The sequence below is a fragment of the Stenella coeruleoalba genome (genome assembly GCF_951394435.1).
Source record: "Stenella coeruleoalba genome assembly, chromosome: 3".
NCBI classification, from domain to species: domain Eukaryota; kingdom Metazoa; phylum Chordata; class Mammalia; order Artiodactyla; family Delphinidae; genus Stenella; species Stenella coeruleoalba.
In genome coordinates this window covers 160,555,164-160,579,945 of record NC_137148.1, presented here as the reverse complement: position 1 = coordinate 160,579,945, position 24,782 = coordinate 160,555,164, and the positions used below count along the sequence as shown (strand labels likewise).

General features: G+C 47.2%; 1 protein-coding gene across 4 annotated transcripts in view; it reads left to right on the top strand.

Moving 5' to 3' along the window:
- Positions 1–24,782, top strand: part of AKAP8L (A-kinase anchoring protein 8 like) — a 30,124-nt gene that overhangs the window by 173 nt on the left and 5,169 nt on the right. Inside the window, exons 2-13 of one of the 4 annotated variants that reach the window (XM_079918864.1) lie at positions 6,595–6,669; positions 12,639–12,671; positions 12,969–13,026; positions 13,129–13,209; positions 15,132–15,585; positions 15,677–15,773; positions 15,853–15,923; positions 16,246–16,309; positions 17,209–17,317; positions 18,770–18,911; positions 19,000–19,105; positions 19,343–19,473. In XM_079918864.1, the coding sequence (XP_079774990.1) occupies positions 6,595–6,669; positions 12,639–12,671; positions 12,969–13,026; positions 13,129–13,209; positions 15,132–15,585; positions 15,677–15,773; positions 15,853–15,923; positions 16,246–16,309; positions 17,209–17,317; positions 18,770–18,911; positions 19,000–19,105; positions 19,343–19,473 (1,421 nt within the window). Of the gene's footprint in view, positions 1–4,965; positions 6,670–12,638; positions 12,672–12,968; positions 13,210–15,131; positions 15,586–15,676; positions 15,774–15,852; positions 15,924–16,245; positions 16,310–17,208; positions 17,318–18,769; positions 18,912–18,999; positions 19,106–19,342; positions 19,474–24,782 lie in introns of all 4 variants that reach the window. The other 3 variants (XR_013827872.1, XM_079918865.1, XM_079918863.1) reach the window with 3 other exon arrangements.

Sequence of the window (24,782 nt, the reverse complement as noted above, 5' to 3'; positions counted from 1 at the left end):
GGGCTCGTTCCGTGCCTCCCCCGGGGCTTGGACACTGCCCTCTCTGCGGTCACAAAATGGCGCCGCAGGCCCGTCGCCTCAGTTTCGCGCCCCTCACGTCTAGGCGTCTTAGTTCTCTGTGTTGGCAACCTTGGATCCCGGCTCCCGGCCGCCAGAAGTCTTGGCTTCTGTCGTCTGTGTCCGTGGGCCTTGGCCTCGGCGCCTGAGATGTCTCTTCCGTTCCTGGCCCAGCCCCCTGGGTCCTCGACGCCTCAGGTCGCCCTTTCTCAGGCCTCGGCCCTTCAGGTCAGTCTGCTGACTCGGCTGCAGTCGCCATTGCCATACTGTTTCCCGCGCAGTTTCCGTGCAGATGCCGCAGCTGCCCGCATCATCCCCCGCTTTTATCTGCCTCAGGCTGGGAGAGGCGCCAGGCCCGGCGGGGGGATGAGTAAATCAATATATGAAGGCTTTGGGCCGAATGGGAATCTCGCGTCCTTAGGGACTGAGCCTGAGCCTTGTGGGGAATGGCTAGCTTCCGCGTTAACTCATTCCACACCTGTCAAATTCATCGTGTCGGGGTTACAAACATAGTATATATCGTGGGCTGGTCAGTACCTTGAGGGGGGTCGCTGTATAACATGGGGTGGTTGGGGACCTCTGAAGAGGTGACATTTGAGCAGAGACCTGAATGGAATGAGGGAGTAAAGGATATCAGGGGGCCTTCGACATAAAGACGCAGTGGCAGGAGCTGCCTGACTTGTTAAAGATCAGCCAAGGCGATCAGTGGGACTTGAGCTAAGGGGAGAAGGGGGGATGATGAGATTAGAGAAGGGGCCATAGGATATGCTTGGGTGATTTCAGATCATCCCTGGATGAATTCAGAGGCTGCCTGGGTTTGCCTTGGGAATAGCTGATGAGGCTTCTCAGCCAAGAGCCTCCCTTGTAATGCGGGTATTACAGGCGTGAGCATGTGTGGTTGTTGGGCAACCAGCATTCTACTTGGAATGTTTTTAGGACTGAGAATGGAACCTGAGCCTCTGGGGCTGCTCTATAGGCTGCTTTATATTGGCCTAGACAAGAAGGTAGTGTTAGCCCTCCAGGTCAGGAGCTTGGCAAGAACTCCAGTTTTTAAAGCAACCATCCCTTAGCCCAGTGGTTCTCAACCGGGGGCAATTTTGCCCTCCAGGGGACACTGGCAATGTTTGGAGACATTTTTGGTTTTCACTTCTTGGGGTGGGAGTGCTACTAGTGCATCTAGTGGATAGAGACCAGGAATGCTGCTAAACATCCTACAGTACACAGGATGGCCCCACTGGAAAGAATTATCTGGCCCCAAACATCAGTAGTGCCGAGGTTGAGCAACCCTGCCCTAGCCTTTGTGTATCCTTCCTGGTTCAGGAGGAAAGTCAGTAGGGTTGTTGCTGACATATCTGGAATTGAGATGTGATCCTTTTCACCAAATCTTACTGAGAACTGGAAGACAGTTCTGTGGTTATCAGGGGCAGGATTGCTGAAGAAACCAGGGATAAATGGTGGGGGCCTGTGGGGTAGCTTAATAATGGACCATTTGTTTTTTTATAGACGAGGAAGCTGAGTTTACAGAGGTCACAAATGGCCAATTCTGAATTTCAACTCCACATCTTATAGGCTGTAATTCTGGGTTTGAGTGGGCACTGAGGTAGCCAAGGTAATGAGGTAATGATTAGTTTTTCCTTGATTTTGATCAACTGAAGACCACAGTAGCTTTATAATGTGAGTCTTTCCCTTTTAAGAAGCAGACCACCGAAGTCAGAGGCATATAGGGACTTCCCTGTGGTCCAGTGATTAAGACTCCACGCTTGCACTGCAGGGGACACGGGTTCAATCCCTGGTTAGGGAACTAAGACCCTACATGCTGTTCGGTGCAGCCAAAAAATAAATAAAGTCAGAGGCATTTTATGTCACATTTCAGACAACTGTTTGCCTGTAAGGAGAACTTCTGGAGGCCTTGAAACAAATGTTACCATTATTAGTAAGCATAGAAGGTGATTAAAATAATTTATCTTTTTGATAACTTGTCCATTTTTTGAACCTAGTTTCTTTATGTGTACTTGAGAAAGAATGTTCCATCTCCAGCACTGAGGGGGGGAGATTGGAGCAGTGGAAAAACAGGACAAAAATTCAGAATCAGGTCTTCAAACAAAGGTCTGAAATGCTACTAATCTTTTTATAGGAACATTTATTATCTCACATATTTTCTGTGTGTTAGGAATGCACAGGTGGTTTAGCTGGATGGTTCTGGCTTGGGATTTCTCATGAGGTTACATTTTGGATGTTAGCTGGGACTGTAATCATCTGAAGGCTTGACTCAGGCTGAAGGTGACTCAAACTCATGTGGCTGACAGGTTGGTGCTGGCTGTTGGTTCCTATACCATCTGGACCTCTCCACAGGCTTACTAGAGGGTACTCACTCTGTGCTGGCTAATTTCCCCCAGAGTGAATGATCTAAGAGAGAGCAAGGTGGAAGTCTCAGAAGTCACACTCAGTCATTTTTGCAATACCTTTTTGGTTACACTGGCTATCTCTATTAGTTTGGGAAGAGACAACATAATGTCTGGAGGCAAGAATCATTGGAGGCCAACTTGGAGGCTGGTTATCACCGGATGGTAAAGGTTGGGGGCAACCTAACCCAGTTCCAATTGTCCTCTAATTTTTGTCACTTAATATCATTTCTTCAAAGAATCCCCTTCTAAAAAAAGAAGGAAAAGAATAAAACTGAGAAGCTTTGTGTATTTTTGAGCAAAAAAGATGTCAGAGAGGCTGGCCAAGAGGGAGGGGCTATGATACAGAGTTATAAATCCATGGTCTGACCTTTCACTTTATATGACCAAAAACTTGCTTATTTTATTTTTTCACTCAGAGCTTATTGTATTTTTTTTACTCGGAGTTTATCAAGCTGGTAAATTGAACTAAGAAGAGAACGATATCGCAGCCAGACAAGAATTTGTTCATAATTGGAGCATAACTGGCTAAGGAAGGTCCTGCCCTGGAGACAGTATTGTGGAAAAGAATATTAATGTGGGGAGGACAGGACTAGAGCAGTTTGCCGTTGAGCTCTGAAGGTTTGATGGATTGTCTTTCCTTTCTCCCCGGGGAGAATCAGGCCCCCTCTCCCCTGAATATATATAGATCTTTTGCTCCATGGCTTTCGTATACTGGGTTCTAGTATGTATTTCTGTTAGCTTGTGGTAGGTTCCAGTTGCAGCTGCAGTACATACCAACCACATTACCTAAAGTCTGGAGCCATTTTGCCAGTGGCAGTATTGCTGAACAGACGAGTTTCCAGAAGCTAGTTGAGCAAACGGTGGAAAAGCCCCGTGTAAGGTACTTTTTACCCTGTGAGCCTTCCCCACAGGTCAACCATCTTTAGAATGCTTTCAGTGTTTCTTGTGTACAGTTATTGATTATCAAGGGTTAAGATTTAAGTATCTCAGGAAGGTCTTGGGTCCCTGGAGGGAATCTATTCCAGTGTGCCCTCTTTAATTAGGGAAGGTAAAAAATGTTGGATTTGTATACTTCTCTCACTGGCTCTCTCATTCCCCAATGCCCAGTCTCACTTCTCTCCTCTGGGAAGTAAAGATAAAGTGTGGGTCCACTGATCCTTATTTGAAACCCTTGGAGCTGGGTGTGTTTTGGAATTCTAGCTTGAGAGGACATTCCACAGCACCTGCACTGGGGTCTGGGGCAGCACCTTGTAATTAAATGAAGAAAGATAAAAAATATCCTCACAGGTCAGTTTTGCCCCAAAATGAGTGTTGACACCACATTTGAGGAGAACACTTGGTTTTCAGACCTTTTTGGAATTGCAGGGTTTGGTTTTGAGTCCTTTTTGGAATTGCAGGGTAAGGGTCTTGGCCCTGTTCCTTTTGTTGGCTGTGGTGAGGATGAAATGAAATAATGCAGATAAAGCTCTTAGCACCCTGCAGGGGAAACACTTGTTAAGTTGTTGGCTGTCATCTTTGTTGCTTCCGTCTTAAGAAATGAACATGATGTGTTGGTTTCTGCTGCACTGTGAAGTGAATCAGCCATGCGCATACACACATCCCCTCCCTCTTGGACCTCCCTTCCCCTCCCCACTCACTTTCTCCCAAACCATTTTGATTATGACTTACTGCCTTCAGCCTCTTCCTTGTCCAGTATTGCCTGCATACCCGCCTTTTGACCTGAAGGGGCTGCTTTGATCATATCACTTCTTTGTTTAAAATTCCATTAATCGTTCATTGGTAATTCCAGAATCGAGTTCAAATTTAAAGGCATATGAGGTCTCCTCCATAGATTGCTCTTTTCCCCCTTCCACTGTGGTCTCCCATTTTTGTTTTACTGAAATGCTTTAGTGAGCATGCGTCTTTAAAAATCTTAATTCACAGTTCTGATGCTGGAATATCCTTCCTTCATCTCCCAGGTTTTCACAGTTACAGTTGTCCTTTAGGGTTCAGAACAAATCTCACTTTCACCTTGAAGTCTTAATCTCTTATCCATGGGACTGTCCCTTTTCTGAAATCTCCTATGGCTTATGTTAACTTTTATTCACTTAGTGTTTTTCATTTATTGCTTTTATTGTATTTTTTCATGGTTGTATGTGATCTTTCCAGTTGTATTGATTAAATACATACAGATATATATATATTTACATAGATGTATGTGTGGGGGGGTGTCCACACATACATAAACTCCAAGGACCATATATCATCCTTAGCAGATATTGAAGTATTGGAATTGTTTTCTTTGCCTTCTGTGTGGTGGAATTAAAGTAATGGTAATGAGGGAGGGCTACTTTATTGCTGTAAGAGTACTTTTTCTCATTACATTCACAGAAGAATGTACCTTGTTTTATTCACTAATCATAAGATGAAGGTGTGTAAACTGACTTCTCTATCAGTTTGAAACTTTAGATAATGCCTCTATGTCCTAATTGTTTTTTCTGTTTGTGTTTTTTTTGTTTTTGAGGTTTGCGGGCCTCTCACGGTTGTGGCCTCTCCCGTTGCGGAGCACAGGCTCCGGACGCGCAGGCTTAGGACGCGCAGGCTTAGCGGCCATGGCCATGGCTCACGGGCCCAGCCGCTCTGCGGCATGTGGGATCTTCCCGGACCGGGGCACGAACCCGTGTCCCCTGCATCAGCAGGCGGACTCTCAACCACTGCGCCACCAGGGAAGCCCTGTCCTAATTGTTTTAAATGTTTAAAGAGGACAAGCATATAATGTTGCTTAACATGAAAAATGTTATCAAGTGGAATAAAGACTATTTGTTGTTAAAGAAAATCAATTTGGGGGAATTTATTTAATTGAAAACAAAAATATAAGTATTTTGAAACCATTCTTTACCATGTGTTTCTTAACCATGATCTGTGGAGTCAATTTTATTTAATTCTTGAGACCTGTAAAAAGACCTGTATAGAAAGACCTTGTTTTCCCCTACTCTGAGTATACTAAAATTAAAGAAGATATGTTTAAGGACATTTTCCTCAATGTAAAGAAAGTATTTGCTAAAGTAAAATTCTCTTTCACATTAAGTTGAAGATACATAGTTGATACACCTTTTGCCTTATGCACTGTGAATGTTAAATCCACATCCTAAACTTAAAATATTTGTGAGTCCTCCACAGGACTATTTGTAAATGTTTTATATACTAGTCTTGAATAAACATTCAGTATTATACCAAAAAAGAAAAAAGAAAAGAAATGAACATGGAAGAGTGTCAACAAATATGTGAACGCCTACCAAGGGAAAGGTACTTTGTGTGTGCTTTTGTTGTAAATAAGCTACTGGAGGTTCTGGCTTTAATTTTTAGGTCATGAGTTGGTGCTGATGGGAACAGGCAAATATTGCCCCTTATGGTGTCTGTCATAATTTCAGTGCTAAGTGTAAATCATTTAAAAAATGTTTTAAACGTGTAGTTTTAAAGATAGTGTCAGGATTCATCATAATCTGTTATAATCAGCATTTGAGAGCAGTAGTTTCTGGTAGAGGTTCAGATTTTCCTTACCTGGTACTAATTCATTTTAAATTGAGAAATAGTATGAGAGTTGAGAAGATAAGAAATTATATGTATAATCTATAATACTTATTCCATGTCAACATGCTAACCCCAATGCAATTGAAATTACAATTACCTTTGAGAGGTAATTGTAATACACACATTTTTTTATTGGAAAACTGAAAAATACAAAGCCGTTTCGGCTTCAGATTTGGGGGAATGGAAGAGGTATTATTTACCTTAACATTGTTCAAAACTGATCCCCCATTGTTTTTTGAATTGGAGCTCACCTTTCAGTGATTTGATATAAATATTTTCCTCATTCAACTGAATAATTTGGGTACCCATTTATCAAAACAGGATACTAGTTTGAAGGTTTAAAAGTGTTTATGCAATTCTTCTGGCATAGCAAGTTAAACATAGCCTGCCTTTCCATTGGTTAATATGTTCTGGAGGTGTAATTAAAGCGTTCAGAAGCTAGAGGTTTTGGTGGCTTTCCAGTGACGGGAGGGTCTGCCAGCCAGTCTCCACTGAAAGGTAGTCTTAGATCATTTTCATGCAACTTGTTTGGGAAAATTAACCACACTGTACCTCTGTTTAGGCTTTGTCCAGGGATCTGAAACCACATTGCATTCTACATACTCAGACACAACTGCTCAACCCACCTGTGATTATGGTAAGTGTGGGCCCCTGGGAATTGGAGGGTGCATGCTCTGCCTTCTTCTAGTGGCAGAGCAATTTGGTGTTTATTAGTTGCCTTTAACTTTGCTGTCACACTGTCTTTTCCAAAGGCAAACTTGTGTGAAATGGTATGGTGGGCTCTTAGAATAGCCAGTGCTTCCCTTTGGGGAATTATGGGAAAGATGTCTGTTATTGAGCAAGCTGGAGTTCTTGGGGCTGTAAAAGATTTGTTCCTTTGACTCTTTGACATTTTCTTAGAAGTACCTATGGTCTGTGACAAAGATCTGGCTTCAGAAAATCCCCTTGAGGGTCTGGGAAGGAGAATGGCCAATCAAAGTCCAAAGGATTGGTCTGAGCAGAAACCAAGCCATTAACTTAGCCCCAGGGTAGTGCATGAGACTGCAGTGTGGGAGAGGCTGCCTGTCTGAATCTAGCAGGCCTTTAGAGTCACAGTCAGGCCAGCAGGCTCCTCACACACAGGTTTGAGAGAAGGTTTCTCATTGATTTCTCAACTCTGGACAGACACACTAAATCTCTAATTCAGAAGTAGCCACGTGACAGAATCCATAGATGGTCTGTTGGTGTCCTTCAGCAGCCCAGAACTGCCAGTAAAGCTGTCCTTCTGTGATCTGTGATCCTAGTTGTCTGTCAAGAAGGAGCCCTCTTTAAAGGATTTTGCCTTGGTTACTGAGATGGGTTATTGGTTTTACTGCCAATGTCTAGGGAAAGAGTAAGCCTACACAGTCACATTCCCTCAGGAGTCACTGATTAAGTGGACATAAGTAAGCTCCCTGAAGAATTAGCAGATAGTCTTGGGGCGGGGGCGGGGGAGACTTAAAATGTTCTGAAAATTGGGCTTCCCTGGTGGCGCAGTGGTTAAGAATCCGCCTGCCAATGCAGGGGACACAGGTTTCGTGCCCTGGTCCGGGAAGATCCCACGTGTCACGGAGCAGCTAAGCCCGTGCGCCACAACTAGAGAAAGCCTGCTTGCAGTAACGAAGACCCCTAATGCAGCCAAAAATAAATAAATTAATTAATTTTTAAAAATACTTAAAAAAATGTTCTGAAAATGAGTAAGGAGGTATCAAGGAGTTCATAAATGAGGAGAAACTTGGTTTGCATGTCTTCTCTGTCCTGCCCTCCCTGCCTCAACCCTTTGAATCAGACATAGTCCCACATCACACATCATTTTTGAATTATTTTCCCTCAGGTTTATATATTCTGGGTACAGAGCATTTTATCAGATGTGCCATTTGCAAATATTTTCTCCCAGACTGGAGTTTATCTATTTATTCTCTTGATAGTGTCTTTGGAAGAATACAAATTCTTCATTTTGATGAAGTCCAATTCATCAGTCTTTCCTTTGTTTTTGTTTGTTTGTTTAAGTCTTTTGGCCGCACCACGCGGCATGTGGGATCTTAGTTCCCGGACCAGGGATTAAACCTGTGCCCCCTGCATTGGCAGCGCAGGGTGTTAACCACTGGACCGCCAGGGAAGTCCCAATTTTTCCTTTAATAAATCGTGATTTCTGGTGGTGTATCTATGAAATTTATGCTTAGCCCAAGGCCACAAAGATTTTCTCCTAAGTTTTCTTTTAGGTGTTTCATAGTCCTAGGTTTTACTTTTATTTTGTGATCCACTTGAGTTAATATTTCTACCAAGTGTGCGGTATAGGTCAAGATTCTTTTTTACCTTTGTTGAAAATTAATTGAACATATACGTGTGGGTCTGTATCTGGCCTCTAATTCAGTTCCATTGATCTTTGAGTCTGAATTTCCTATAGTACCTTGCTGTCTTGATCACTATAGTAAGTCTTGAAATTTGTAAATGTGAATCCTCTGGGTTTGTTCTTTTTCCAAAATTGACTTGGATATTATAGTTCCTTTGTTTTTGCATATAAATTTTAGAATCAGTTTGTCAATTTCTATTAAAATTCCTGCTGAGATTTTGAGTTGAATGGTCTTGAATCTATAGATTAGTTTGGGAGAATTGAAATCTTAACAGTATTAAGCCTTCCAGTACATGAACACAGTATGCCACTTCATTTGTTCAGGTCTTTGATTTCTTTCATTGGTGGTGTAGTTTTTTTGTTTGTTTGTTTTTTAAGTGATATGGTCACTTCATTTAGGAATTAAAGAGAAGCTGTACATTCTTTTTTTTATATAAATTTATTTATTTTTATTTATTTATTTTTGGCTGTGTTGGGTCTTTGTTTCTGTGTGAGGGCTTTCTCTAGTTGCAGCGAGCGGGGGCCACTCTTCATCGCGGTGCGCGGGCCTCTCACTGTCACGGCCTCTCTTGTTGCGGAGCACAGGCTCCAGACGCGCAGGCTCAGTAGTTGTGGCTCACGGGCCCAGTTGCCCCGTGGCATATGGGATCTTCCCAGACCAGTTCTCGAACCCGTGTCCCCTTCACTGGCAGGCAGATTCTCAACCACTACGCCACTAGGGAAGCCCCAGTGGTGTAGATTTTTACACACAGATCTTGCACACATTTTGTTAGATTTGCAGCTAAGTATTTCATGTCTTTAGTGCTGTGGTATATGATAGTTTTCAAAAATTCAGTTTCCAGTTGTTCATTGCTGGTATGTAAAGATTTGATTTTTGTATATTGACCTTGTAATAAACCTTGCTTAGCTTACTTATTCACTAGTAACTCTTTTTTGTAGATTTTTTGGAGTAGTTTTACATAGACAATCATATTGTGAAGCAATAGGTATATTTTTACTTTTCCTTCTGGATCAGATTGCAAGAATAATATAATAGCATTTAAGTAACATTTTGAAAAACAGTCAACCAAGATCCCACCATTTTATATTTAACTTTTGTCAGCATAGTTACTTTAGGTAGTTGAATAACTTGCAGGTGGCTAGAATTGTGTCTACGGTTTTGTTTTGCTTACTGTTAGAAGCATTTCCTTGTGCAGCATAAGGCTTAGATTCTTTTTTGATGCCTATGTGATCTCACTGAGTAGGTTGGCTATAATCTGTTCTGATTAACTATTACCTTAAAGTTGAATGTTTACATTGTGTTCTTTTTTTATTTCTAATTTATTTATTTTTGGTTGTGTTGGGTCTTCATTGCTGCGCACAGGCTTTCTCTAGTTGCGGTGCACAGGCTTCTCATTGCAGTGGCTTCTCTTGTGTGGAGCGTGGGCTCTAGGTTTGTGGGCTCAGTAGTTGTGGTGCACGGGCTTAGTTGCTCCGCAGCATGTGGGATCTTCCCAGACCAACGATCGAACTGTGTCCCCTGCATTGGCAGGCGGATTCTTTTTTTTCTTGTTTTTAATATCTTTATTGGAGTATAATTGCTTTACAATGGTGTGTTAGTTTCTGCTTTATAACAAAGTGAATCAATTATATATATACATATGTTCCCATATCTCTTCCCTCTTGCGTCTCCCTCCCTCCCACCCTCCCTATCCCACCCCTCTAGGTGGTCACAAAGCACCGAGCTGATCTCCTTGTGCTATGCGGCTGCTTCCCACTAGCTATCTATTTTACGTTTGGTAGTGTATATATGTCCATGCCACTGTCTCACTTTGTCACAGCTTACCCTTCCCCCTCCCCATATCCTCAAGTCCATTCTCTAGTAGGTCTGTGTCTTTATTCCCGTCTTGCCCCTAGGTTCTTCATGATCTTTTTTTTTTTTCCTTAGATTCCATATATATGTGTTAGCATATGGTATTTGTTTTTCTCTTTCTGACTTACTTCACTCTGTATGACAGACTGTAGGTCCATCTGGCAGGCGGATTCTTAACCACTGCGCCACCAGGGAAGTCCCTACATTGTTTTCTACTTTTGCTCTTTTTTGTTTACTACGACTGTCTCCTTTTCTTTACTCTCTCTTTTTTTGTTGTTTCCTTTTTAAAATAAATTATATTCTTAAAATTCTCTTTTGTCAACTCTGGTCTCATCTCTGTGGATGGAAGTTAGTTCCGATGTTCTTCTGCAAGGGTCAGGTCTCAGGGAGTCGCCAAAGAACATAGTGTAGACAAAGATTTCCACCCCCCCCCCCAAAAAAGGGACCTGGTTGGGGAGCCCATCAGGGAGTCTAGGTTGCTCTGGGCATAGCAAGTAGCACATAGGGAGTGCTTGCCTGCCCCTGTCATAGGAGCCACCAACCTGTCCTTGTGTTTAGCGTTAATGCTCACTCCTGCTTCCTCTTCTTGTGCTTCTTTGCTCGTTCTGGCAAGTCCTCAGTAGCAGAAGCCTGGGGTGGGGCAGGGACATCCTATTCTGGCCTCACAAGCATAACCCTGATGGGTCTGCATTTGCCTCCCAGTCCTGTCTCTTTTTGAATAGCTAGTGTCCACTGTCCTGGGTGCAAACAGCCATGTGGCCAGGCTCTTGTTAGCTGCTGGGACTAAGTGCATTATTCCTTGTATGGCTCTGCCAGCCTTTCTTCTGCCTGTAAGAACGCCTCTTTCACCACTCACTCCTTACATGATGTCCAGCTGCTGTCCCTTGCTGCTCTAATTACTTAGTGTCTCCTTTAACACACAGTGCTCTGGGCCTGAGGAGTGCCCAGGACTGCCAGCCTCTGTTCTGTGTCCTCTGAGCATGATAATTCTTGAATAAACAAACGAATGAGAAGCCCTTGCTTTGGTTTCCCCAGCTGAAGAGGATTTTTGCTTTGTGAGCTCTAGCATGCCCACGGTTCATTAAAGTAGTGTTCGTCTAAAGTTCCTTGCTGGTTTCCAGTGTCTCCCCATTCGTTTGTGCAGTGGATTGAGGAGGAGCCTGAGTGTAGGATCTCAGCCTGCCCCCACCCCCCTTCATTCTGATTCATCTTCTCAGTGTATGCAGTATTGCTTTCCTGTGGCTGGATTCTGTTGTTCATCACACTGCCGTCTCACTGAGCTTGGTCCCCTGCCCTGGGATGAGCCTGACCTGTCTGTCTGCAGGGTAGACAGTGTGGAGTAGCAGGTAACTCTGAGGTCTCACCCAAGGCACTGGAAAAGCAGTCACCTGTTCTAATGGACTCCCTTGGGAAAGAAACATGTCTGCTTGACTCAGAGGTCCCTCTTGGCTTTGCACTTTGTCAGTTTTCAGTGGCTTTATGTTTCTGAAGGAATGAATTTTTCTTACATGCTGTAATAAAATCCAAAGCATATTTAGTTTATAATCCAGATTGTTTTCTCAACAGCTTTTCTCAAGCTGGGAGTGGTGTTTTGTCCCCCTCTGCTTATGTGTTCCAGCACAGCACACTCACAATTCAAGTGTTTGGTGGTTCTCCCTGTTAAGACAGACATTTAAGGGACTAGAGCAGTCAGTTTCTCTGCTCCATATGGCTTTGTCGGGTGATTTGATTGACACGATTTCAGAGTGGCTATGAGCTCTGTGCTGAGCTTCTTGTACAGCACAGTGTCAGTGTCGGTGTAAGGCACTGGAAACTGCTCTCCTCCTCCTCTGATTGGTGCTTAGCCAGGGGCAAGAGTAATCTTCCAATACCGGCTTTTTTTTTTTTTTTTTTTTTTTGTGGTACGCGGGCCTCTCACTGTTGTGGCCTCTCCCGTCGCGGAGCACAGGCTCTGGACGCGCAGGCTCAGCGGCCATGGCTCATGGGCCCAGCCGCTCCGCGGCATGTGGGATCTTCCTGGACCGGGGCACGAACCCGTGTCCCCTGCATCGGCAGGCGGACTCTCAACCACTGCGCCACCAGGGAAGCCCCCAATTCTGGCTTTTTAAGGAAGGCGTATAGGAGCCAAATTCCTTAGCTGAGAGTGTTAGGAATGGGAGGTTCCTTAAATAGCAGATGGTCAGAACCACGAAAGGTCAGGCACCAGGGCAGCAGGTGGCCTGGGTCATTTATGTAGTGCTCTCAAGCTCAAGGCTTCTCAATTAGGGGAGGTTCAGTCTCCTGTAACCGCTCAGGTTCTAGGAATCGTTGTCTTTGTGCCTGAATTAAACTCTTACTGTATTGTAAGCAATTATAGGTGTAATTGTTCTTTTACTTTTTGTAGGATATGGAACTTGGAGCTCTGGGACAAACAGAGGCAAGTATTATACCCATGATCATTCTCCTCTCCCTTGGGATTGAACTGGTTGAGTCTTTCTGCCACTGCCCAGCTTAGCCAAGGTTTTGGGGTGGGGGTCGCCTTTGGGGGTCCTAGGTACCCTGGAGCTGGCTACTCCTTCCCAGGAGGCCTTATTAGTATGAACTAGGGCCCAGCCAGCCTTAGGTGGCTAAGATCCAGTCTTGTCTCTGTGACCGAAGGTGTCCTTGTCTCCGTGTTTGTCTGTCTCTCCTCGCCCCCTCCATCTTGTCTGTCTTTCTGTCTCCCTCATTGCAGGCTACGAGAACTATGGTTATGGCTATGGCTATGGCCAGGATAACACCACCAACTATGGGTATGGTATGGCCACTTCAAACTCTTGGGAAATGCCTAGCTCTGACACAAATGCAAACCCTAGTGCCATGGGTAGTGCCAGTGCTGATTCCGTTTTGTCCAGAATTAACCAACGCTTAGATATGGTGCCGCATTTGGAGACAGACATGATACAAGGAGGCGTGTACGGCTCAGGTGGAGAAAGGTGAGTGGACACCTGCCTAGGTGCTGAGGCTCTGCAGGGTCACCTCCTGCCTATTGCCCCTTGGCGTCTCCCTCTTCTGAACTGCCTCTTACGTCTGCTTTCTCCTTCTTTGCTCTGCTGTCGGGGCTTCCCAGAGACTGCTTGGGGTCCAGTGCACTTCCCTTCTTTGGCCTGTGTCCCCTCCTCCCTCCACCCTCCCCAACTGCCTGATGGTGAGCCTCTCTTCCAGCTTTTAGAAAGAGGAACAAGCCCAGACTGGGCTGGCTTCACTGTACCCTCCGAGTGGCTCTTCTCAGGAGCATTGTTAAATGGCTCTTCCCTCTGGAGACAGCCATTTGACATTCTTCAGATACTTTACATCCTGCGCTCTGTCAGGGCAGGACAGATTGGGTTGGGTGTGAAGGGTGGGATGAACCCTTGGGGCTGACCACTGTGAGCTGCGCATCCCACATAAGGGACAAGGAAGATGTGGGCATGTCCTGACCACCCTTCAGTGCCTTATAAACATGTACCTGTTGAGCCTCAGAAGTGCCCGTGAGGAACTGTTGACATCCTTACTTTGCAAATGGGGAAAGTGAAGCGCATGCAGGTCACACCTCTTGCCCACAGGCACCCAGGAGTAAATAGTGGAGCTGGGCCTCCCACTCAGATCTGTCCTACCCCACAGCATCATGCTGTGGGCATTTGTCATTGTCTGAAGTGGTGCTGGCCTAGAAGTTCTTGTGCCCTAGTGAGAGGTTTCAGTGAGGAGGGCACATGTATTTCTGGCACAGGTTGGGGTGGAGTGGCCTAATGGCTCCAGCTGACAAATGGGAGAGAGCAGAGAGTAAGGAGGGGCCTGGCCAGGCACTGATGGGGCCAAGTGAGGCACCAGGACCACTAGGGGGCAGAGGGTACCAAGGGGACTTTTGCTTGCATGGGCTCTGTAGCAAGCAAAAAGTGTTGGGGGATGCCCAGCACATCCCCTGCCTGACAGTCATAGTGCTTGGAGCTGAGGCTGCCAAATTGCAGGCAGGGGGTGGGCGGGGGGCCGTGCAGTTGGGCTGACATTGCTGCTGGTGCCAGCTGCCTGTGTACCTTCTTGTGGCAACCTGGAGCTGGAGAGCAGGGTTGAGGGATGGAGTGGCAATTAATTGGGTAGCACTGGCCTATTCTTTCATGCTGCTGGTGCTTCTTGACTACCCAGCTTTGGCAAAGAGACATGTGGGGTCTGGGCCTGTGGGTTGCAGCCATGGTTAGAACGGCTCTCTCTGGTGCCCTGTCTTGCGCAGGTAGAATGTTTGGCCTGCCTTCCCAGTTGCTATGTAGGATGTGATTCCCTGTCCTGGGCTCCAGAGTTGATATGAGCTCATAAGAACTCTTTTTCTTGTCCCTGGGCAAGGTCACATTGTCTTTCCTGGCAACATTCCTTGTTTTGTCTTCCTTTTCCTTTCGAGTGGTGATGGGCTTTGAAGGGTTTGGCAGTCTCTCGTGGGTGTCATCAGCCCCAGTGGACAAACACTGATGTGCTGAACTGCCCATGTACTGCAGGATGCTGGGGTGCTTGGCTCTGCCCCTCAAGGAGCAACCTTGGGTGTTGTGACTGCCACAGACACATGCACGTTTCTTATGGGCTGTGGGCTGTCTCTTCTCCTAACTGAGACCTACTTTACCCTAATAGTCCTTCTTAGGGTCCTCAAGCTGGTGTGGCCCACATGCAAGCTTGGGGACATCATCTGAGAGGCCCTTCTGGCTTCTAGAAGTCTGCTCCTGAGAGGCCTTTTAAATTGGCATTTCCAAATATTGATCCTCTGATGGGGATCAATGGGGTAGGTGCTGGAGTGGGTTTTCTGTCCCCATGACAGAGAGGTTTGGTGGCAGGCAGGAGCAGAAGGGTGATAGGACCTGAGGCCCTCCCTGATGCTTGCCACCTGCCCCTGCAGATACGATTCCTACGAGGCCTGTGACTCGAGGGCCGTCCTGAGTGAGCGTGATCTGTACCGGTCGGGCTATGACTACGGCGAGCTTGACCCTGAGATGGAAATGGCCTACGAGGGCCAGTATGATGCCTACCGCGACCAGTTCCGCATGCGTGGTGGCGACACCTTTGGCCCACGGGCTCAGGGCTGGGCCCGGGACTCCCGGAGTGGCCGGCCGATGGCCTCAGGCTATGGGCGTGTGTGGGAAGACCCCATGGGGGCCCGGGGCCAGTGCATGCCTGGTGCCTCCCGGCTGCCCTCCCTCTTCTCCCAGAACATCATCCCTGAGTACGGCATGTTCCAGGGCATGCGTGGCGGGGGCACCTTTCCGGGTGGCTCCCGCTTTGGCTTTGGGTTTGGCAATGGCATGAAACAGATGAGGCGGACCTGGAAGACCTGGACCACAGCTGACTTTCGGGTGAGTGGAGGAGGCCTTCCTGTTTTGTGACTGAGCAGAGCGAGGGGCCTGGAGCCGTCCACCCTTACCCTGCTCCCTTTTTCTGACCCAGACCAAGAAAAAGAAGAGAAAGCAATGTGGCAGTCCCGACGAGCCCGACAGCAAAGCCACCCGGACGGACTGCTCCGATAACAGTGATTCAGACAATGGTGAGGCCAGGCACTGGCATAACCCTGTCCTCTGCCCCTTGGGGCTCCTGGGCTGAGCTTGCTTCCTCTTACCTTTCAGACGAGGGCACCGAGGGGGAAGCTGCAGAGGGCACTGAAGGCGCTGAGCCTGTGGAGAAGGGCTTCAGAGCAGTAAGTGGCCCCAGCCCTGCACTCTCTCTGTCTGTAGGTGAGGCCTGTGAACAGTGGATCGCCTGAGTCATCTCTGCATGCACACATGACTAGTACAAGGAGGTGGAGGTCTGGTAGAGAGCACAAGCTGCTGGCAGGCTGCCTAACCAGAGGTTGGATTTCCTTATCAGAAAAATGGCAGAGTGAGCCCTCTGTGCAAGGGCTGTTGGGAGGATGTGAGGCTCCTGGCTCAGTGCCTGGCCTTGAATAGGGCCTTGTCATTTACAGCTGTTATGAACAGCTATACATGCTTTAACATTGAATTTTTGAAATTGTGTCTTAGGAAGGAGAAGACGAAGAGGGAAAAGAGGATGGGAAGGAAGAGGGCAAAGAGGATGCAGAGAAAGGTGAGTCTTCTGAGTGGCCTGGGTTCTGGGGTGGCTCTTCCAGGTGCTCGTGGTGGGAGGGGTCCAGCCAAGGGCAGGGTTTTGGCAGAAACGTGTCCAGCTTGGATCCTCCCTTGTGTGGCTGGGTATGTGCTGGTAGGGAGTAACCTCCTTCTTCACCCCCTTCCCACTCTGCCCCTAATCTTCCCAGACTGAGGCTATGGGTGGCGATGGTCCCTGCCTAGTACACTGGTTTTGCCTTCAGGTGGGGGCAGCAAGCAAAAGTGTGGGGGAACCCCAGGCACACCCCCTGCCCTCAGGCCCTTAGTAACATGCAGTTCTGAGTCCTTAATGGTTGGTGTCCAAGCCGGGACCCTTGGTGCAGTTTTTACGGCTCTGGTTTGCGTGTCCTTTCCCTTAGCGCCTCCACAGCCCCTCTTGGGAGTCCCTGTCCCCCTGTTCAAGTGATGAGCGCCAGCAGGTACCTAACCATAAATCCAGCCTCAGCCTACTGTTGCCGTGGTGCCCAGTGTGAGGTGGGCAGGGCCATGCAAGCTTTGGGGCCTTTACCACTTGGAGGCTGCTCTTAGGCCCCAGCTGAGGCCTTCCTGCATCCTGCCACCTGGGCCCTCTGAACTTGTGCCAGTGTCCCCACTGAGACAGCCTCTCTTTACCTTCCAGCCTCCCTGTGGCCCACTCTGCAGAGTATAGATGTCCTGGAGAGTGGTGGGGTCAGCACGTGTCCTCCCCTCTTCAGGGCCTAGGCCAAAATCACTCCCCACCCATTCCAGGGTACCCAGCCCTGCTCACAGCCAGAGGCCTTGCTCGACAGCTGCTTTCAGAATGGACCCTCTGGAGTAGATGGTGGATGATCCAGCCAGAGGCCACAAACTGGTAACTGTGCTCCTCTGTTCCCACAGGGGCCCTGAGCACCCAGGATGAGAGTGGCCAGACTAAGCGCAAGTTGCAGGCAGGCAAAAAGAACCAGGACAAGCAGAAAAAGCGGCAGCGAGACCGCATGGTGGAAAGGTAACCAGCTTCCCTCCACCCCTTTGCCTCTGCCTCGCTCTGGGGCTGCCTCCAGGAGAGCAGGGCCATAGCTCTGCTGCCTCACCGCCCTCTGGCCTCCCTTGGGAGCTGCCACCTGCTCGGCCGTGCATGGACCCTGCTTTCCGCCAGGCCCAGCTCCCAAGGCCTGATTGGTCCCTTGCCCCTCTGCGGCCGCCTGGCGACCGCTAGCGACTTTGGCCTGAGATCTGACACTGCTCACCACCGTTGCCCAGAAGCTCCAGCACTAGGTCACTCAGCGCACGAGCCCCGAGGTGCACTGGGGGCCTGATGCCCCTGCGGGAGGGGGCCAGCTCATCAGAGACTCAAGGTCCAAGGCGCCTGTGCCACCCCAGCTAGCTGCCAAGAGGCCATCACCGTGCTCAGGAGAGATGGCAGCACCTGTGGGCTGTGGCAGCCTCGGGCCTGCCCTCTGCCCTGCCCGCCGGCCCTGTCAGGCCGGGCCTGTCTGCGGCTGAGCCCTTCACGCCCCTTGGTCGGGTCTGTCTGCCCTCAGGGCTCCCGCACTGGCGCTTGCCTCCTCCTCCTCCGCCTCAGACTCTTGCTCTTGCTGGACCTTCCTCAGCCTCGCCGGCGCCTGGCCCCTGGGCTCTCCAGACAAAGCTGACCCCGTGGCCCAGATAAGGACGTCCGGCAGAGGTAGGGACCTGCCCCAAGGCCTCGGTGGCAGCTGGCCTCCTCCGCCCCTTGCCACGGCGGCCTGCTCCAGCCCAGGCCCCAGACCCCGGGCTTCTGCTGTGGACACGAGGCCCAGACAGAGCACCTCGCTCAGGTGACTCCAGGCTGCCCTCTGGCAGGCCGGGCGGGCGCCCTCCTTCCAGCTCAGACTGGTCTCTTCTCAGAAGAGGAAGATGAGGCAGCAGGTGCCCAGGCCTGCTTGCCTCCCATCCCTCCCGACACCACCCCCAAGCATTCTGAGCAAAGGATGGGCTGGGCCTTTCAGTCCCTCAGACCCCAGAAGGAAGATGCAGCACCTTTTCGGGCCCTGCCTCGGGACTGCGTACTCCACTCTGCACCTCAGGGCCACCTGGCTCACGCCAGGGCATCCTCCTTCCGGTCCCCAGCTGGGCCAAGTACACAAGCTCCTGCCCAGCCTTGGTAGAGATGCCCTCCGGCAACCTTCCAGCGACTCCTTGCCTGTTGCAGCAGCTGCTGCCTCAGGCTTCAGCCTCCTGCCTACGGGAAGGAAGAGCTCCTCCCCTGTCCCCTACGTTGCAGTAACTGCAGCCTGCAGACGTTCTGTCCCTCTCTACACCCAACCCCACTGGTCCTAGCCTGTCCCCCTGCTGGGACCGTACTTCACAGGCCCATGAGCAAGGCCTGTTTCAGGGCTCGCAGCTGGGTTGGGTGAGGCAGCAGCACTGTTCCCTGGGACCCTCTTGATCTCAGTCCCTCATTTCCTTCCTGTGGCAGGATCCAGTTTGTGTGTTCTCTCTGCAAATACCGGACCTTTTACGAGGATGAGATGGCCAGCCACCTCGACAGCAAGTTTCACAAGGAACACTTTAAGTACGTAGGCACCAAGCTTCCGAAGCAGACAGCTGACTTTCTGCAGGTGAGCCTTGGAGTGGTACAGCTGCTTTTACCCTCAGGACATAGAGCAGCCCACACAAACCTTAATATCTCCTTGGGATCTCCGGCAGGACTACGTTGCCAACAAGACCAAGAAGACAGAGGAGCTCCGAAAAACCGTGGAGGACCTTGATGGTCTTATCCAGCAGATCTACAGAGACCAAGATCTGACCCAAGGTGAGGAGGTTCCATCCCAGTCCTATCAGGCAGGGCCTCAGCCTTCCCTCCTCTGGTTCTCAGAGTGGGGTCACAACACCCCTCTGTTCCCCCAGGGAGGGTCACTGAGAACAGCCTCAGGCCCACGTGGAAGTGGCAGGGTGAGGTGAGGAGCTGGTCTGCTGTTTTCCCCCAACTCCTGGGTCTTTCTTAGGTGCCTGGGACCAGTGGCAACTCCCCTCCTTCTCCCCTCTACAGAAATTGCCATGGAACATTTTGTGAAGAAGGTAGAGGCAGCCCACTGTGCAGCCTGTGACCTCTTCATTCCCATGCAGTTTGGGATCATTCAGAAGCACCTCAAGACCATGGATCACAACCGGAACCGCAGGGTGAGTGGCTACCAGTGCCCTCCCACCAGCCTGTGGGTTGACTGGGTGAGGCCACTGGGGAGGTCCTGGGGTTATAGCCCCTGCTTGCCTATGAGAAACTGCAGGGACTGCAGGGCGCAGGAAGATGTAGACATTTCCAGCCCAGTTCAGTCAGCGAAGCTACAGAGAGAGGGGTGGGAAATGGGGACTCTGCCTGGCAGGTGGTGGCATCAGAGCTAGACCTTAAGAAGTAAGGTCTGTGGGATATGGGGACCTCCATGTGCATATGGGTCAATGGCCACATAGGTTCAGAAACCAAACAGGGAGAAGTGTATGGTGCAAGTGTTGTTGGAGGAAGTATTGGACACAAGGTTCACAAGGGCTGGGCTGAGGGGCCTGATCTTGCTCCTGTAGGCAGCAAAGCTTTTAAGTGGGGGACCAGTAGGATTAGAGTCGGTGTTGGACTAGAGACTTTGGGCACCTGTTGTGGGAGGGAGGTTGGGGATCAAGGAAGGGCTGCTGCAGTATCAAGCCAGAGGTATGCCTCCACCTTGGAGATGAAGACAGGCAGGATAGAAGAGGTGTTAAGGAAGTGAACAGGAGGTTGGCATGAGGGAGTGACCAGAAGTCTGGGATGTGGCAGATTTCTGCCTTAGCTGGTGGACAGTGTTGCTGCTATGATGGGGAGGGCGGTATATGGTACAGGGAAAGGAGCGAGTTTGGCAAGAAATTGAAAAAATTCTGTCTTGCATTCCAGTGTATTCCCAGTGCCTATCACAGAAGCCAGAGTAGGTGGGGTTTTTTTGTTGTTGAATGGGTGACATCCTAGGTTAGAGGTGTCTGTTAGAGATCAAGTGAGGGTGGTGGGGCTTTGCAGTAGGGAAAGAGCTGAGAGGCTCAGGACCCGGTCTGGGCTAGAAAGAGAGTCTTGGGTGCCATCACCTGGAGGAGGCTGATGGGATTTATGAGCAGATAATAGCAGCAAAATGGTATAAGAAATAGCATTTCTCAACCTTTTTCCATGCCCATCAGATTCATCGCTGGTCTTTCTCAGTGCAGTGATTCTCAACAGTGGGATGGGTTTAGAGATCTGGCTTGGTGGTTGAGGAGATTTGGGATTGGCATATGCAATTGAGAGATATGGAAAGATAAGGAAAATGTCCCTTGGCTTTGGCAGCAGAGAAGCTGTAGGGATCTTGCCAAGGTGAGATTCTTGGTTTGGGAGCTGATAAAAGGGGTATACCAAAAGAGAACAGAGAGCAGATTGTAGAGGCTGGACAGTGCATGGTATTAAAACTTGGAAAATCTGGATGAAATGAATGATAGCTAGCAAAAAATAAACTCAAAAGTGATTCTAAAGCAAGTTGAAAAAAAAAGAACAGCTGTAACAACCAGCAACTGTAGAGGGGATTGGAAGGGTGATAAAAGTTACTTTGAAGACACCAGGAGTAGTTTATAGAGATAGTTTCAATATAAACACTATATTTTTTAAAATTCCAGACTTAGAAGTGAATAAAAAGCTTCTAATTATTATTATTATTTTGGTGACAGCTTTATTGATATACAATTCACATACCATACGGTTCATCCATGTAAGGTGTACAAGTCAGTAGTTTTTAATAATATTCACAGTTATGCAGCTATCAGCACAGTCAATTATAGAACCTTTTCATCACCTCAAAAAGAAACCCATACCCTTTAGCTATCACTCCAACCCCCATGCTCCGCCAGCCTTAGGCGACCACTGATCTACTGTCTGTCTCCATGTATTTGCTTATTATGAACATTTCATAAAAATGCAATCACATAGTATGTGGTCTTCTGTGATCGGCTTCTTCAATTTAGCGTATGTTCAATGTTCTTCCATATTGTAGAATGTGTCAGAACTTCATTCCTTTGTATGGCCTAAAAATATTCTCTTGTATGGACACATACCTCATTTGGTTTATTCATTCTTTAGAATTTGGATTGTTTCTACCTCTTGGCTATTATGGATAATTCTGTTATGATGCAAGTTTTTGTGTGGACATGTATTATCATTTCTTTTAGACAGGAGTGGAATATCTGGGTCAAATAGTAACATTTTAACTTCCTGAGGAACTGCCAGATTGTTTTCCAAAGTGGCTGTACCATTTTATATCCCCATCAGCAATATATGAGAGCTCTGATTTATTATATCTCACCAACACTAGTTATTATCTGACTTTTTGATTCCAGCCATTCTAGTGGGTGTGCAGTGGTATCTGTTGTATTTTTCATTCGCATTTCCCTGATAACTGACTAATGATGTTGAGCATCTTTTCAGTGGCTTGTTGGCCATCTGTCTACATTCTTAGAGGTGAAGAAATGTCTGTTCAGATACTTTATTTTTTAATTGTGTGGTCTTTTTGAGTTGAGGGTTCTTTATGTATTCTAGATACAAGTACCTTATCAGGCATATGATTTGCGAATATTTTCTCCCATTCTGTGGGTTGTTTTTTTTCACCTTTTTAATGTGTCTTTGCAGCACAAAGTTTAATTTTTTTTTTTTTTCATTATGCGGGCCTCTCACTGTTGTGGCCTCTCCCGTTGCGGAGCACAGGCTCCGGACGTGCAGGCTCAGCGGCCATGGCTCACGGGCCCAGCCGCTCTGCAGCATGTGGGATCCTCCCGGACCGGGGCATGAACCCATGTCCCCTGCATCGGCAGGTGGACTCTCAACCACTGCGCCACCAGGGAAGCCCCAAAAGTTTAATTTTGATGAAATCCAGTTTATCTATTTTTTTTCTTTTGTTCCTGTGCTTGGGGTATCATATCTAAGAATCCATTGTCAAATAAAAGGTCACAAAGATTTACCCCTATCTTTTCTTTTTTTAAAATATTTATTTATTTATTTTTGGCTGCGTCGGGTCTTCATTGCTGCTCGCAGGCTTTCTTCAGTTGCAGCGAGCGGGGTCTACTCTTGGTTGCGGTGCACAGGCTTCTCATTGCGGTGGCTTCTCTTGTTGCAGAGCACGGGCTCTAGGCACACAGGCTTCAGTAGTTGTGGTGCACAGGCTTGTAGTTGTGGCTCACGGGCTCTAGAGCCCAGGCTTAGTAGTTGTGGCGCACGGGCTTAGTTGCTCTGCGACATGTGGGATCTTCCCAGACCAGGGCTCAAACCTGTGTCCCCTGCATTGGCAGGCGGATTCTTAACCTGCGCCACCAGGGAAGCTCCCCTATGTTTTCTTTCTCTTTTTTTTTTTTCTTTTTTTGCGATACGCGGGGGGCCTCTCACTGCTGTGGCCTCTCCTGTTGCGGAGCACAGGCTCCGGACGCACAGGCTCAGTAGCCATGGCTCACGGGCCCAGCCGCTCCGCGGCATGTGGGATCTTCCCAGACCGGGACACGAACCCACGTCCCCTGCATCGGCAGGCGGACCCCCAACCACTGCGCCACCAGGGAAGCCCCCCTATGTTTTCTTACAATAAGAATTTTACAGTTTCGGCTCCTATAATTTTGGATCTTTGATGCATTTTAGTTAATTTTTGTATATGGTATAAGGTAAGGTTCAACTTCATTCTATTCCATGTGATTTTCCAGTTGTCCCAGCACCATTTGTAGAAGAAACTACTTTTTCCCTGTGACTGTTTTTTCTCATTTTCACTATGGCACCCTTGTCAAAAAGCAGTTGACCATAGCTACATGGATTTATTTCTGGACTCTTTATTCTTTTGTTCTCTATATTCTTATGCCATTACCACACTTTAGCTTCATAGTAAGATTAAGAATCGGAAAGTGTGACTCCTCTAACTTTTGTTCCTTTTTTTTCAAGATTGTGCCTTTGAGCTTCCAAGAATTTTAGGACCAGCATGTCAGTTTCTACAAAGAAGCCAGCTGTTATTCTGATAGGACTATATTCAATTTCTGTATCAATTTGAAGCGTGTTGCCATCTCAGCAGTATTAAGTCTTCCAGTCTGTAAATATGGGGTGCCTTTGCATTTATTTAGATCTTCTTTAATTTCTTTCAACAGTGTTTTATAGTTTCCAGTGTATAAGTTTTGCACTTTTGGGGCTCTTAATTTATTCCTAAGTATTTTATTCTTTTGATACTATTATAAATGGAATTGTGTTCTTTAATTCCATTTCTGGGTTGTTCTTTGTATGTGTATCAAAATACAATTGATATTTGTATGTTGATATTTTATCCCGTAACTTCACTGAAGTTGTTTATTAATTCTGATAGTTTAGTGGATTCCTTAGCATTTTCTGTATATAAGATCAGTTATCTGCAAATAGAGATAGTTTAACTACTTCCTTTCCAATCTGGATGCCGTTTAATTTTTTTTTTTCTTCTTTAATTGCCCTGGCTAGAACATCCAACACAGTTTTGAAGAGAAGTATCTTCTTGTTCCTGATCTTGGTAGGGGAGGAAGCATCGGTCTTTGACCATTAAGTACGATGTTAGCTGTGGATTTTTCATAGGTGCCCTTTTTCTGGTTGCTGAATTCCCTTCTATTCGTATCTTGTTGAGTGTTTTTATTCTGGAAGGATATTGGATTTTGTCAAATGCTTTTTCTGCATTTATTGAGATGCTCATGTGGCTTTTGTTTTTTATTCTATTCGTATGGTATATTACATTAACTTGGGTTGTTAAGCCACGCTTGGTGTTCCTGGGAAAAATCCTACTTGGTCATGGTGTATAATTTTTTTATATGTTGTTGGATTGGCTTTGCTGATGTTTTGTTGAGAATTTTTGCATCTGTATTCATAAGAGATAATTCATCTGTGTTTTTTTGTGATGTCTTTGGTTTTGGTATCAAAGTAATACTGGCCTCAAAAAATGAGTTGGGAAGTTTTCCCTCCTTTTGTTTGGAAGTATGTGAAGAATTGGTATTAAATTGGTAGAATTTGCCTCTGAAGCCATCTGGACCTGGGCTTTTCTTTGTGGGTAGCTGCTTTTTTTTCATTGCTAATTCTATTTCTTTACTTGTTATTGGTCTATTTAGATTTTCTGTTTCTTCTTTCTTTGGCTGCACCATGCATCTTTCAGGACCTTACTTCCCGGGCCAGGGATTGAACCTGGGCTCCAGCAGTGAAGGTGCCAAGTGGTCCTAACCACTGGAACACCAGGGAACTCCCTCTATTTCTTCTTGAGTCAGTTTCAGTAGTTTGTGTCTTTCTAGAAATATGTCTGTTTCATCTATTATCCAATTTATTAGCATGCATTTATTTCTAGTGTTCCATTATAATCCTTTTTATTTCTGTAATGTCAGTAGTCCCCTTCTTTCTTTTTCTTTTTTTTTTTTTTTTTTTTTTTTTTTGCGGTTCGCTGGCCTCTCACCGCTGTGGCCTCTCGCGGCATGTGGGA